Below are 15,657 nucleotides of genomic sequence, written 5' to 3'. Positions count from 1 at the left end.
ATCAGTGCAGGGAATTTGGTAGGGAGCTGTTAACATCCATATAGAGTCAATTAAAATGTTTTATGAACAGGGACTATACACTAAATGGCATATATTTGACTTGACTTGGGTTATAGAACAAATGAAAAATGAAGGGGTTTATTTGCCACAGTGCATGTAATGTGGCCATTTTGTACAGTAGTTATATAATATTTCTATTTGATTTGTTACTGTTTTATGTTGTTCACCAGTCTGCACAACTGTGTTACTGTTAAGGGCAAGCATTTTGAAGTCTTAAGGGAGGAATCTTCAGATTCATTAACACAACTCTTACTTAAATGAAAACTTTATTTTGTAATTAAGTCTAGAGTTCCCTTCATCATGTCTTTAAAATCACTTCTAGAAAATGTTTCTGACCTACAGCATTGTCAATGAATTTTGAGGGGTGCTTTGTGGGCTTTGTTTTGCTTCCACAATGAAATTAATAGGGCTTACTGTACCTCTTGCCCAAAATACAAAGCAGGTGCTCGGTAGGAAAGAGAGTTTTGTGTCAGCAATGACTCGGTGAACTTGACTATAGAAAAATACTATTTGATAATATCAAAACACATCTCCATCTTAATATGGTTTGCTGATTTCACAAATCAATTGAAAGTGTTTCTAGCTTTGTGTATCCTTGGTTGCTGCACCTACTAGGATTCTAAAGGCTAATTGTTGGGGTTTTTTTTATTGAAAAAACCCTGTAGTGTTTCTCTATGTGCCTGCAATTGCTTATTTTTCTATTCAGTTTTCTGTAGCTGGTTTCACCTAGTGCAAAAATGAAAGGTGTTATGTTTTCCTTCTTGAAATCAAATACCTTGAGGATTTTGTTTCTTGATCTACTTCAAAAATGTTTATTATTTCACAAGACAAAAGCATGGATATTATCACTTAGTCCTGACACACAATTCTCTAAGTGAGTCAGAGTAGAGGGATGCACTACACATCATGACCTGTAATTCTCATTTCTCAGTAATTTCAAGCTGTTCTTGAGAGTACTGTATCCACACATCCCTAGCAACATGGCCACTCAGCTTTTTCAAACCTCTTTTCCAATGTGATCTTAGTCATTGCCCTCTTTCCCAGATGAGTTCTTTTACTTTTCATCGCTGTCGATCCAGAAGTTGTTCTTTAGCTTAAATGATAACAGTTACCTGTATTTTCCCAGATTTTTTCTGATATTTGATAACTTTAATGGAAAATGGAAAGAATTATTGTAAAAAAAATTATCTACCTCCTGCCACTAAAGTAGCAGTTTATCATGTACAATACAAAGAGGAGCTGATGGGAAAAATTGCTTTCAAGTAATAACTTGAGGCTCTGTTTTAGTTTAGTAATAATCCTCATTTAAAATCTGGATGTAAATCCAGCTTCTCAGCTGTTGTACAGATCAGAGCAGTATTATCTGGTGTTGCTTACATCAGAATTCAGAGGTCCTCAGGTTGCTTTTTTTGTACCTATGGTTCTCCCACTTCTGCAAATTATTTGTGAAGCAGCCTTCCAAGAGAATGCACTTCCTGTGGGTACGTTCTTCCTGAGAACATGGGGACGAGATGCTGGGAGCAGAGCAAGGTTCAGGAGGTACCTAAGTAGGGTTTGAAGAATGGAGAGGCATGAATGAGGGTTTTTTATGGAGGAAGGGGTTGATTTGTTTTGTCAAGAACCACTGTGTTGAGTTACAGTTCCTAAGTGAGGGCTTGAGATGAAGCAGTTTTATTTGGAGAGTGTGCGGGGTTGTTACTAGCAGTGCCTTTTGTCTCTCTGAAGACTTTATGATCTATCTTGTCTTGCAGAATTTGTGCCACTTCTATGTTCAGACAGGTCTCAAACCACAGATTTTTAAACTGTAGTTGTAATGTGACCTATGAGTCTGTTTCTGAGCAAGCAGCAGCAACCCAGCACTGGACCAGGCTTGAAATGTCTGGGTTTCCAGCATTTTTATTTATTCTTTCCTGAACAAAAGCAGCTGTTGATCACTATTTAGACCTTGTGTGTATCTGTAAATATGTAGGTGTATGAAAAATGCATGTGTGTGTTCACATGGTTGTCTCTGTCTCTTCTGAGAGTAAAACAGGTCCACAGAAGGTAGAAAGCCAGCAAAGAATTAATTTTGTCAGAACTGGGAAAGATAATATATGAAACCATGGGGAGACGATCTAGTCCAAATACCAAATTGGAGGAGTGAACAACAAAGGTGGAAGGAGAGGATATAAGAGTAATATACTTTCATTAAATAATAGGGATTTTTCTCTTCCTTAGTATGTTTAATAACTCTTCCTTCATCCATGATCTGTACCTGCTATGGGTGGGAGTTTGGGTTATCTGACTGAGGGAAAGGTGTCAGGAGGGGAACTTCCTTTCTCTCAAATATCCAGCACATAAGAAGTGCAAGAGCCACTTTGTTAAAGCTGTGGTTCTTCAATGTGTGCTGTTTGGTAGACAGGGGCTATACATGACATCTCATAGTGGTAGAAGGCAAATATAAAAATAGGAATATTTTTAATACTGATTTGATCTGGCTGTGGAGGAGATATTGCTTGAATTCAAGCTGAGCATCTCTGATGTTTTTTGTCTTTCATGCCAGCTTTATGTGGCCACTGAAGCCATCCTCATCGCATTGGTGGGTGCAACTCCTCCCTACCACTGGGATCTCCAAGGGCTCTCAGCTAATCAGAGCCATGGCAACCATTCGGAGAGCGAGCAGAGAGCTTTTGGGGAATGGCTTCTGACTGCCAATGGCAGTGAGGTGCGTAAGCACGTACACTTTGGCAACAGCTTCACATCCATAGTCTCTGAGGTAAGTCTGAAATGTGCTCTGCAGCCTTGTGTGTGACTAGTAAACCTTACTGAGGTGGTTTGGGGGTCTCCTTGTATTGCTTTTTTCTTGCATAACTAATGCATGTTTTGAGTAGCAAATGAAACATGCCACCTTCAGTTAGAGCACAGGTAATGTGCTCATGTCTTCACTGGCAACAAAAGCTAGCTTTATATTGCTATGCAGATCTTGACCAATGTTCTTCTCTAAAACTTCCCACCTTTTCTGTGTGAAGGTTACATATTGCATCCTGCAGCCTGGTTCCACATTTGAGCTGGAATCACAACATTCATTTTACTAATTTGCTGAAAACCTCATTTATGGACCCTGAGCTCTTTCTGGACATCTCCTTGCTGAGCTCTAGTGCATGTAGTGCATCCGTCATGAAGTTAGAAGGCACTGGAGGAACTGGAGAGGAAGTGGCTCCTGCACTCCTTGCAACTCCAGATACAAGATCTTGGTCACTGGGGAGTCAGGTGGACAAAGCAGCTCCCTCACTTCCTATTCCAAAACAAGCTTTGGCTTTGTTGGCACGGCCTCTGTATTTTTCAAGTGATTTCTTTCATAGTCTAGCCACAGTCCCTACAGGAATGATTCCAGACTTTGCATTGATGTGTGCAACACCTGCCCTTCCTGGGTCTGTCAGTATCTGTTAATGTCAAATGGTTCTTTACAAAAGCCCTGAGTGCATTGGTTACAAGGCCTGAATGCAGAGCTGAGCTGTGGAGTCAAATGTAGTACCACTTGATAGTTTGTGGCTATTGTCCAAAGGTATTAATGCTATCCACATTACTCCTGTAAAGCAGTTTATTGGTTAGGAGCATATTAATAAAAATGACCAGCTTTGGAATAGTACCAAGCCATTGTGTACAAAAGGCATTGCTCCTTATTCTGGCAATAAAGAGGATATGAGTACTTATGATACCATTTAAATTAAAATTTTAATGGATGGTGGGTTTCTTAAGCGTTATTTAAAACTCAGTAAGGTTTTGAATTTTCTCTGTGGTTTTTCTTCTCTTTCTATTTTTTTTTTTGACTTGCCAAAGTATCTTTTATTCTCTTAAACTTGACAAGTCAGACATGCTTGTAGAACCTAGCATATGACATAGATTTTATACAGATCTTTATGCATTTTGGTTGCATAAATAAGAAATGCAGGTAAAGAACAAAGCCTGCTTGAGCAATTAAAAACCCTAAAAAAACTCCCCAAGCAAAACAAATAAAAAACCCCAACCTCAAGGCAACTTGTATAGATTCTGCTTTCTAATTCTTTAGCATATGTTTCAGTAGAGTCCCCTTTGAATAAAATCTTATTATCTCTTCTCTTTCCCTCTAATAAAATACAGTTTTTATGATTTTGTTAGCTGAATATTTGGTATATTTGGAGGCTATGTGCTAAGCATTTTGAGAGAGAACATACATATCTGGAGAATATTTCACCACTAATTCATTATTAATCTAATTTCATGATTGGTTGTAAAGAAGTTGTTTCCTACATTTAAAGAGGGTGTGTCAATACTTAACCTGGTGGCATCACTGATAACATAACCATTACAAATTTACACTGAAAAATATTCTGATGTAAAAAGCTTGATTACTGAATAAGCATATATGTAGCATGTTTTTATGTAGAGGAGAAAAGCCTTGAGCTCTCTAAAGAGCTTGGACGTTGAGATAAATTTTGAGAACAAATTTTGCTTTGCAGCCAAATCATCCCTTAATCCCTGAATGATTCAGAAAGCATCTCATGTAAACAATTTTAATGTTGGCAGCTTTTTAAATTTTTATACGAAAAGATAGGGCATTATTCTTTTAGCTGTTATAAAACAAACTGACCATGTTATTTCAGGGAAAAATTAATCTCATATGCAATTATTTTACAAATGTATTTTTCTGGGAATTGTTTTTAAAGTCTCCAGAAGCTTCAAAAGCTGATTTATGGTCATGTGGTTGGTTTCAGTTGAATTTTGTCAGTCTTGGCACTTTATGGGCGCATTTCCTACTATTATCAGTAACCACCTCCCTGTTAAAGTAACAATTCAAAATGAAGCAGATATAGAAAGTAAGCAAGTTATTTTCTTGGAGCTTATGAATGATGTTTTGTTAGCATCCTAATCTTTGTGAGGTTTAATTGCATGGCTCTGCTCTCATGATGAGGTAGTTTATAACTGAGCTGTGAAATAATAAAAGCTTTGCTAGAAAGGATATTTAATGAGATTTTGGTAGAGAAAGAGAAGATTATGAGGAGAAGATTAGAGAGCTATTGCAGGGATAATGACATAATCACCAACTTACCAGCAGAGGAAGAAGAGTTGGTTGTCACTAAAAGGAAACATTATCTCTAGGTACAAGAGGAATAGAAAAATAAAAGAATAGAAGATGTGGAGTGTTTAGAATACAATAGGAAATGTCTTTTGAACATTGAGAGCGTGGCATATTTTCATTCTGCACTTCTGTGGGGCAAGGAATTTTGTCAGGTTCAACTTGAGACATTAAGTCTGTAAGAACCAAACATTTCAAGATCAGCTTTGTATTTGGAATTGAAAAGAACTGGAAATGATGAAATACACTGTAAAGAAGGCGAGTGTGTGCAGAAAACCTGACTAACCTGTCTAATGCTACCAAAGTATTGCTCAGGGATAAGGCGATTCAAAAAGAGGAGCATGTGCAGGAGTATCTTCAGACAGAAATCTATAAAACAACTATTTTTTCCCAGTGTGTGTTCTACATACTGCAGTGACATGTCAGTAGGTAGAACTGAGTCTACTTAGGTTAATAGCTTTATGTGAAAGAAGGCAGAAAAAGGGAAAGTGGGAGAAAGCTGCAAAAATTAGAGTATTGTGGGAAATACGTTCTTGATTTCAGAATCAAAGACTGCATTTGATTTGAGAGAACTGCCATTGTTAGTATCCTGCAGTGAGTTCAGGAGATAGCAGTGGGGACCCATGATTTACTGAATATGATGCTTAGGAGATCTTATATAAAGATTTCGATCTTTAAAATATGTAGTATCCCCTCCAGCTATTAGGTGTTGGTGACCTCTTTGGATTCTGATTAATTTGCCTTTTTGCTGGTTTATTGTTTCTGGTTTTTTCTTCCCCCTCCATCCAGTGGTTTTTAATTGGCAATGCATCGTACAAAGTCAGTGCTGCCAGTTCTTTCTACTTCAGTGGTGTGTTTGTTGGAGCCATCTCCTTTGGCCAGCTGTCCGATCGCTTTGGGAGGAAGAAAGTCTATCTCACAGGTAACCCCTCGACAAAATGAATGACACATAGGTGTCGTGTCCCTGAAGATCAGTGGCAACGGCCCAGTTTCTGCTGAGAGCTTGTTGTGCAGCTGTAAATCATGTGCTGTGATTTTGTTTTGGCATTCCAATACACTTGTGTGGTAGAAGTTGAGATGAGAAATTAATATTTCACTGTTCAGTCACCATTTGAATTTCTGAGAGGTGTTCTGGGTTTGTGAGTCATGCCATAAAGGCTTTCACTCGTGCAACGCTGTGCTCATGGGATCTCTGCAAGTTGCAATTAGTATTTTTAGTAGTTTTGTAACAGCATTCTTACCTGTATAACCTGTTAGGAATTTGTTGCACCTTTTATCACCTGTCTGCATGATTTAATTTTTATGTATTTATGATCCTTGGACGGTTTTGAAGCTCATAAGCTTTCTAACTGTCCCTGGATCAAACAACATTTGAAACTGCATTTGTATGTATAAAGTTGTGTGTCAATGGATGAGCATGCAGAGTTAAAATAAATGTTTTATCCTTTTTGTTTTCCTTTTAAGGAACAGCATTAGTTTAAGGCACATAAAAGTGGGCCTGCTCTGCGTGCAGACTCACCATTTATTGTCTCCTGGCAATGTTTCTCTTCTCTGGTTTCCATACACTGCTCTCCAAAAATGAGGAGAGATGTTTGGTCATATATTTAACCTGTGGCTTCTTTATCAGGGATAAACATAAAGCTGTCTTTAACAGGAGTCAGACAATGGTTCTGAGTGTCTTAAAAAGATTGTCTGCAATTGAATTGAATTTGAACTGAATTTAAAGGTTCAAACTGCAAACTATGTATCAAAAAAACACTCCTTCGGTGTCCTATCCTCTTTGATATTGACTCCAGGTATTTAAATTTCTTTCCAAACCTGTGGTGGTGGTGTTGACTGTGATGGCTTAGGACAGATGCCAGTGGGCATTAAGATACCAGTAAATGCTTCTGTTTCTTTAGATACCCTTCTAAAATGAAACTTTTTGCCTTATTTTCCAGGTTTTGCTCTTGACATTGTGTTTGCCATTGCAAACGGATTCTCACCCTCGTATGAATTCTTTGCCGTTTCCAGATTCTTGGTAGGGATGATGAATGGTGGGATGTCACTGGTAGCCTTTGTTCTACTGAATGAGTGTGTGGGTACAGCCTACTGGGCATTAGCAGGTAAACTGCCTTTATTGTCAAAATTCATAGGTTTCAATCTCACATGTCACTTGAGGCACACAAAGCAGTTGCAGATTTAGCTCCACTTGAGCATATCTCTGATCACAGTCTTGGAACTCTGCTTGTTTTATATCAACCTTGGACAAGCAGGGTAGATGACTTGAGGCCATTCAGATCTCTGCATCATTCAAGTTGACAAAGATCCAGCTGAAGCATCTTCCATGAATGTTACCAGCTAAATACTCATCCAAGGTTTGCCACAACTGAGCTCTATTAATCAGAATGTTGGACTCTGCTAAAAAGAGCCAAATATTCATGTGCTAAATATAAATTCTTTCCTTCCTGGCGGTTCTTAAAAAGAAATCAGAAGTGTTTTTATATCATAGGAAGATGAGAAAACTGTTGCTTATATGTTATTAAAAAAAGTTATCCCATGTAGTAATTATCCTTAGAATTTAGAAGGTACAGACACCCTTTACTAGACCTGTCCTTGAGAAATGTGTGTAACCCATACTGCTACGGCTCCGGGGCCTGACTTACAAAGCCCAAGAAGTGCTATGCTGAGACTGTTTCAAAATAGGGTGTCTTACAAATCATGGGAGCTACAAATGAACACTACATATTCCTAAAACTACCAGTTTTTCAGTGTTTTGAAGTATTTATTTTTAAGCATAGAAAGGCACATACTTATGCAGCATACATGCACATACTTAATTTGGAATTAGAAGACTTCATTGTTCACAGGGCTTTGTTGGGTGTGGAGGATGTAGAAGAGCACTTTTGGGGCTTTTTTTTGATCTTTGTAATTAGATGTAATACTTCTGTTCTGCATGAATAAAGGACAGGGTGTTCTTTGGTCAAAGAGCTGTGGTTCTGCCTAAATTGCTGAATGAATTTTTGCTAATGAAAAGTTAGTTCTTGTCTGATCCTATTTGTTGAGATCTACTAATGTTTCTTACAGAAGTGATAATGTTTTGTATTGTTTTTAATTGTATTTTAGGTTCTATTGGTGGCTTGTTCTTTGCTGTTGGAATAGCCCAGTATGCTTTATTAGGGTATTTCATTCGTTCCTGGAGGACTCTGGCTGTTGTGGTTAATCTTGAAGGAACAGTCGTCTTTCTTCTCTCTCTGTAAGTTGTTTCTCAAACCCAAGTTTCATAAAGAAAGATGTTTAAAAAAAAACAAACAAAAAATCAAACCAAGTACCCAAACTACTAAGTCAAGTTACCTTTCTAGGATGGCATGAAATGGTGTAAATAAGGTATTTCTCAACTTGTACACCTCCTTCCCGCCACACGCTCTGTGGCTTCTTCTAATAGTAGTGCTGCAAGATTTGAGCCTGTAAAAATCTACATTGTACTGTGTGCAGTATTACTGCAGGTGGGAACAGTCTCTAGGATGGTAGGGAAGCACATCCTGTTCTTTAGCTGACTTAAAGTGGTGTGCTATGAGGCACTCTAAATCCATGGTAAAAGATATGGGAATGGTTTCATATTTACGTGATAACATGATGCTTTTCTTGTGTTTACACAGAAGGAACAGTATCACAATTGCTTGCCTGTTCAGTCTTAAAAGTGATGCGCAAAAGAAAAAATGGGCAGCTCCCTCAAGGTTTTCTAATGTGATCTTTTTGGAGATAGTAGGGGCTTTGTGCATTTCAGCACTGAAAGCTTTGATGCAGTGTGGTCCTCTTTTCATATATGCTTTCTGACATCCAGATCTCCATTACTAAAAGAGCAAAATTAGCTGCTGTTTAAACTAGAGGTCTTTTCCTTTCCAACATCTATTTCACTTCAGTAACTCTTTGAATAAAGCTTTTGCTCCTGAGAAAATCCACACACCCTTTCAAAGGAAGCATCAGAACTCAGGGGAGGGTCTTTGAGGCTGTTCATAAGGTGAAAGGCAGAGATGACACTTCAGATATTTCAAAACCTTGTGGTGATAGGGACCCTTGGGGAAAAAAAAATTAACTTTTACATTGATAGGTGCAACTTTTTTAAGGGAGTTATTCTTGTGACTTCAGAGCTGTGCTCAGAAGTCTATCTTTCCTATAAGAAAAGGAGTTTTATAATTCCAAATTTCACATTGCCTCCCTGCCACATTGCTTAAAAATTACTCAGTGTAGAAAATACTATCAGATTTTTTTATCATGGGGAAGAAAATATGTTACTTTCTAAGCTCTTTTTTTTGGTGAATACACAGAATCACGTTATTTCAAACTTAGAGGAAAAATACAATTTTTGATCCAAGGCAAAAGTCTTAAAAAGCTGCTGGCAAAAGGCTAAAGTTTAATTTAGTTCTGGAAGCCTGAAAATAATAGAAGATTTGTGTAGTAGACAATGTTTGGGTTACAGACCTGTCAAATGAACAGTGCACATGCATGACTTTTGCATAGTTTCTGCCTTCTTGTCTACAGGAGAGAATTTGGCAAAAAAACCTCAAAAATGGGAAGTGGAAGTTGGTCTTGTGGAAAATGAGAAATTGAACTAGAGGGTCTTACAAAAGCATCCTGTGTTACTTGTAGTAATGTGAGCCTCCTTAATTCTGAATTCTCCAAAGACAGGATCTGTCATACTGTAACTTATAATGTTGTTTTTTCTATGTGTGTATATATGTCTACACTCAGTGTAATTTCTTGCTATCTAAATTATGTAGGGCTTACGTTTCCCTTTCAACAGTCTTTGTTTCTGTTTCAGTAAGTAAATTTTATACCTGAAGGGTTGTTTGAAAAGTCTTTATTTTACTGAAGTGCATTTCAGCCTTATTCCTTTAGACAGGTCCATCATCATAGAGAAGAAAATCCCTAAAGGTGTCTGCGTGTGTGTGTTTCAGATTCATTCCTGAGTCCCCACGCTGGCTCTATTCCCAGGGCCGTCTGAACGAGGCAGAAGATGCCCTCTACCTCATTGCAAAGAGGAACCGCAAGCAGAAATGCACTTTTTCATTAAAACTCCCAGCAGAGAGGAGCTCCAGAGAGGCTGGCAGCTTTCTGGACCTGTTCCGATACCGGATTCTCCTGGGACGCACCTTGATCATGATGTTCACCTGGTACTGGAAATACTTTGTAGGCTCAGCTGTGATACTGTGACCTCTTTGAGAGAATATGGTGCTGGGAATTGCCTTGTCCTACAGATTGTTAGGGACACTGTACCTAAAAAGGTTTCTTTCTAGTATTTCAGTATCTATTACAGTATTTCCATAGTGCATTTCTAGCACAAAGCCATTTATACAGTCCAGTTCTGAGGTGTTTTATCTCTACATTTCTGTCTTGTGTTTTGAGTCTCAGAATAGTTGAGGACTACCCCTTCTGTTCTGACCCACAAGGCTGCTGAGATTAGTCACAGTGTCCTCCTCTTAGGCCCAGAGCTGTCAGTATCTCTTCACATGGATTATTCCTTGTTTTGTGTAAGGAGCCCATTAGCAGGTGGGTTGCCTACCTTGTCTAATGAGTAGACATCCTAGGCAACAGTTCTTAAGAAAAAGTGCTGGCTGTTGCTGTAGTGAGGAGCAGGTGCCCATGATGCTCCCTCTAGTCACGAGCAGAAATTTAACTCCAAAAGTGTGTGGTTTTTTTTTATTTGGGAAAGATGTATCAATTAAGAATGAAACAAATGGTTTTGTCAGCATACAGCACTGAGCTGTTTTCTTGTTTCTTTTCCAAGTGCTTACTGCAGAATAAATAGTTGATCTGTTCATAAAATGAGAATTGCTGATTTACTGCAGGATGAATTAGTGACCAGTTTCTTTACTTTCTGTAAAGACAATTCCATTGACAGGGGTTAACATGACAATAGAGTTACAAAAGAAAAGTTGAACAGAGTTGGAGAAGGAATGAATAAAACTGGACCAGAGTGTAGAAATTAAAAGAAGGTTGAAGTGTTGTTGTTTGAACTGCTTGAGAAATCTGGTTCACACACAGTTGGAAAAACTGTGGATGAAAGTGTAACCTGATAAAAACAAAAGGGACAAAGACATTTCTGAAGTTAAATAATATCGCCATGATTGTATTTTAACTTTATACTGGTTTATGCACATTGTTCATAAGTGTAGTCTTAAGTTTTACTTAGTAGTAAGTCAGGAGTTGGGTCTTTGCTGAGACAAAATGGTTTATTTGCCTAGAAGGCAACATACGCTTACAGAGAAACATTTTAGACCTATGTGCTGAAACACTAAATATAGTTTATAGTGTATTGTGCCAGACCAGTACTTGGATTCAGCAGGCAAAGTGTCAGCTCTGATTTAACTTTTTTTTTTCTCCTGTCTTTTGCAGGTTTGTGTGCAGCTTGGTATACTATGGTCTCACCCTTAATGTGGGTGACTTAGGTGGAAGTATTTATGCCAATTTAGCCCTGTCAGGCTTGATAGAAATCCCAGCGTACCCAATCTGTATTTACTTGATTAACCAGAAATGGCAAGTATGGAATTTATGAACCCATCCAGGATTTCCTTATAACTTTTCTCAAAGATAGGTTTTCTGTGTATCACATCTCCTAGCTTATATCTGATGCGTGGGGCTTCCCGTTTCAATGTGAAAGTGCCATTCATTTATCCCTGTTTCAAACAGCAGTTTAACTTGTTTTCCCTAATGGTGAGCCGTTCCTCTGGTTTAGGTGGGGATGATGTAGCTCGGATGAACCTGCACTGCCTCCAGGCTAACACTAGATAGCGACCTTCCCCCCCGCTGCTCCGGGATCCCATCCTCGCTGCTGGGACAGAGCTATCCTGACTCCACTCTGCTGGGGCTGTCCTGTGCTCTCGTGCAGTAGCAGGACCTGTGTCAGCTACTGTGTGAACAGAGCAGATATTCAGCCTTTTCTCGAACCACGGTGCTTTGGACAATGTCTCTCAGCTTTTGTAGAATTTCCTTCCAGTCTCTCCTCCATGTCTCCTGAGGAGGTTTACAAATGTCACACACACAGTGGGAAGCAGCCCCAAATCCTAGAAATTGTCAGCTGCTGTGTAAAGTTGGCGCTCATTTTGTTAAGTGTGCAGCAGAAGCTTGTTTAAAAACGGTGTGAGAGGAAGCGTTGGTGGAAGATGATAGTCAGAATTCCCAACTGCAAATGAAAGAGTCAGTGTGAATTCAGAGGATTCATTACTTTGCAACACACAAACCTAATGCAGAATGTAAGCCTTTGTTATCTTTGCATATCAGGTTTGGTCGGAAGCGAACGTTGAGTGCTTTTCTGTTCCTGGGAGGATTGGCTTGTCTTATTGTCATGTTTCTGCCTAAGAAGAGAGGTAAGTATTGTTTTGTTTCTGGAGTATGTGGTAAGAATTGGTAAAAGCAGCATCCTACAGCATAACAATTCAATGGCTGCTGGAAGATCAGGCTCATACCATATGTGAGTCTCCATTTTTAAAGCCGGAGAAGCCAACTCAATAAAAGATAAAGCAGTAATCTCCCTAAGACCTTAAGAAAACTTGATAGTAAGGTTTGGATTTGAAGTTTTGCCTTTGAATTCTGCCCTTTACTTCTGTTTACGTCAGCTGCTCCTTTTTCTGTTGTTTTTGACATAATCTAAATGAATCATATTTCTTGTGGTATCTCCAATATCAAATGATAGGTTAGTGTAAGTAGTACCCCATGCAACTTGGATGTATTGCTCCAAGTGGAAGATCAGTGTCAGAAGATCTGAAGAACTGAGTGATGGAGCAGTTTACGTCTTCCCCACACAGCTCTGTAATGTTCAAGAGTAGTGTGGTTGCGATAATAGTAATGTGGCCACATAACTTACAGCTCAGAGAACATTCTGACCAACTCCTGAATTGGGGGGACTTTATGGAATGTGAAATTAAACATCTTTTGTGTAAAGATGCACTAATGTTAATTTTCAGATTACATAGAAATTTTTCTTTTTAAAACCAGATATATAAATTCATCTTGCTCATAAGATCTGTGGATGTAATATTACCTTTCATAAAGTGAGAGAATGTTTGAAACACTTGAAAAGTGATTCAAGAAATTAAACATGTATGACAGAGTATAGAAGTTGTTCTAGATGGCAGTGGGTCCGATAGGTAAAGCTTTTTTAAAGTTTTCAGAATTATTCCAGGTGCTAGAGCATGGACACTTAGAAATATTGGTTTGTCTGGTAGAAGTCATCAAGTATTTTTTGCATATCATTCCAAACATAAGATGTGAAAAGAGACGACAGAACTGTAAGGCCCCAGGAAATAAGGTGTGTACTGAGCTGCCCAAGTCAGGCAAGGGTGAAGTGCCTTGGGAAGTGAAAGGGCTCACTGGCCAGAAGGAAGCACCTGTTCACTGGGCATGAGCTCTGATTTGCCTGCTAAAAGCAAATAAGCACTGGCTGTTCTGACAAACTAAGCTGGATGTGAAATTTGGTATGATTATTTACAGCATCTTCCTTTCAAAGTAATAATGTTAGAAGAATACTATCATCCTATAGAAATGACAGTGAATAGGACTCTCGTTAAAAAAAAAAAAAAAGTGCCCACTTTTGTAAAATGTATCTGTTATACTCTTCTTCAACTTCGATAGAACTAATTTAGTATTTAATTAGTAGTAGACCAAAAATACTACTGTAATTTAGATCTTTAGCTTTTCTAGATTTTAGATTCTCTAGGTTCATTTTCACACCATACTGTTGTGTGATTGAAATGATTAGAGGTGTATTGGAGTGCTCCAAAGCCTTACAAGGGTCACATCTTCTCTCACAGATACTGGAGTGTTTGCAGTGATGAATAGTCGCTCTCTGTCTTTGCTGGGAAAACTGACAATCAGTGCTGCTTTTAACATTGTCTACATCTACACATCAGAACTTTATCCCACAGTCATCAGGTAACACAAGTAATTTTAAGTCTTCATTTTTCTGTTTCTCTTACATGATCATCTTTTATTTCTCATATTTTTTCCTATTACCTGTAGTTTTTAATTTTAATCTTTCAGTTACATATAATGATTAGATACAGTTTTACCTCTGAAATTTTTTCCCTTATCACCTTCTCACTCCCTCTTCCATCAAATTTGCAGTGTTCTCTTCCAACTAGCCATTTTTTTATGTAACAGTAGAACAGACCTTTATCTGCTTGGCCTGCTTACAGCTCCCCTTCTGCCAATGAGGATAACTGTAGCACTGCCGATATTTCTTTTAATGAGTCCTTTATAAAACCAGACAACTCTTATCATCATACATGCTTAACCAGGAGCATTGAAGATGATTGGTCAATGAGCTTTGTAAAAGCAGCTTGATGCTTTGGAGGCTGTGTGTGAGCAGCAGTAAGGTTTCATGCACTAGGGGCAAAAGTACCCCCTGCTTGTGCTGACAGAGCAGATGGAAGCTTTTACCATATGGGTGCATATGATGGTCAGCCACCAGTGAAACTACACTGTGGTGTTTTTCATGAGTGGGTAAATCTGGTGATAAGTAGGACTTGAATAAATAAATTTGTCCAGAGTTTCAGACAGAGGCAAGATGCATGAACTGGAGTCACACTTGTTTTGGCTATGTGTGTATGTAAAAATTCTGAATGTAAAGGGGATTTTTGCTTCATTTTGATCACAAAAACACATTTCATTCCTGTCTTGGGAAGCTTTCACTTACATTTGACTTTTCTTTGCCAGTTAATGTGCTCAAGGTCATGACTGATGAGTCTTTTTTCTTCTCAATAACACTTTTCAGAAGATTAATTATTTTTGGTTTTCTTCATAGGAATGTTGGAATGGGTGCCTGCTCCATGTTTTCCCGTGTTGGTGGAATCATTGCGCCTTTTGTCCCCTCATTGGTTTGTCTGAACTTCTGTTACGTATATTTTTGTTTTGTGGCTCTGGTGTATCAGAGGCTTACAGAGATGGGAATGTTTGGGATAAATTTTATATATAATTTAAGATACATAAATTGCCTCTCTTAACAGTATCATGATAGGCTAAAGGCATTGTAGTAGCATCTGTGTGATTAGACAAAACCTCAGCATTATTTAATTTAGAAGGTGTTTCAGCTCTGTAGGAATTTTGGGACCTTACTACCGGACCTTAAAATACAATAATTTCAGATTGCCAAGACGGTGATACCAAATTTTAAACCCTGCACAAGCAATAGCAAAAGACCTGTGTGGTTAAAAGAACTACTGCATCAAAATTAAGCATCTGGGCTCAATAACTTATATTTTTGAGAACAAATTCATGTTACTGTCAGTGCACTTCATTAAATATCCACGGGTTATAAATATCAGCAAAGCAGATCATCTTTCAGTAAATGAAAGTGATGTGGAGATCTGATCCAGCAGCAAGGCAAAGGAAGATTCTGAAGAAAAAACCATGGGGATGATACCATTAGGTTTCTGCACTTAGAGTGTTATGTGTATACAGATAAAAAGTGTGCCAGTTTTTCCCAGCTGTTTGCTGAGGCCCAGTGACAATTCCTTTAATGTGAC

General features: G+C 38.4%; 1 protein-coding gene across 4 annotated transcripts in view; it reads left to right on the top strand.

The window, feature by feature from the left end:
- SLC22A15 (solute carrier family 22 member 15) overlaps positions 1-15,657 on the top strand; it is a 40,099-nt gene that overhangs the window by 10,993 nt on the left and 13,449 nt on the right. For all 4 annotated transcript variants that reach the window (XR_015284970.1, XR_015284968.1, XR_015284969.1 and 1 more), the window contains 9 exons: positions 2,603-2,815; positions 5,945-6,077; positions 7,096-7,260; positions 8,261-8,390; positions 10,093-10,308; positions 11,531-11,671; positions 12,416-12,501; positions 13,945-14,065; positions 14,937-15,009. Coding sequence is in view for 1 of the 4 variants with exons in the window: in XM_086882820.1 (XP_086738946.1) it covers positions 2,603-2,815; positions 5,945-6,077; positions 7,096-7,260; positions 8,261-8,390; positions 10,093-10,308; positions 11,531-11,671; positions 12,416-12,501; positions 13,945-14,065; positions 14,937-15,009 (1,278 nt within the window). In the remaining 3 variants the exon portion in view is untranslated. The remainder of the gene's footprint in view (positions 1-2,602; positions 2,816-5,944; positions 6,078-7,095; positions 7,261-8,260; positions 8,391-10,092; positions 10,309-11,530; positions 11,672-12,415; positions 12,502-13,944; positions 14,066-14,936; positions 15,010-15,657) is intronic.

Source organism: Cyanistes caeruleus, chromosome 3 (genome assembly GCF_971803275.1).
Source record: "Cyanistes caeruleus chromosome 3, bCyaCae1.hap1.1, whole genome shotgun sequence".
Taxonomy (NCBI): domain Eukaryota; kingdom Metazoa; phylum Chordata; class Aves; order Passeriformes; family Paridae; genus Cyanistes; species Cyanistes caeruleus.
Note: the sequence above shows the minus strand (reverse complement) of the source record. Positions and strands in the feature narration are given on the sequence as shown.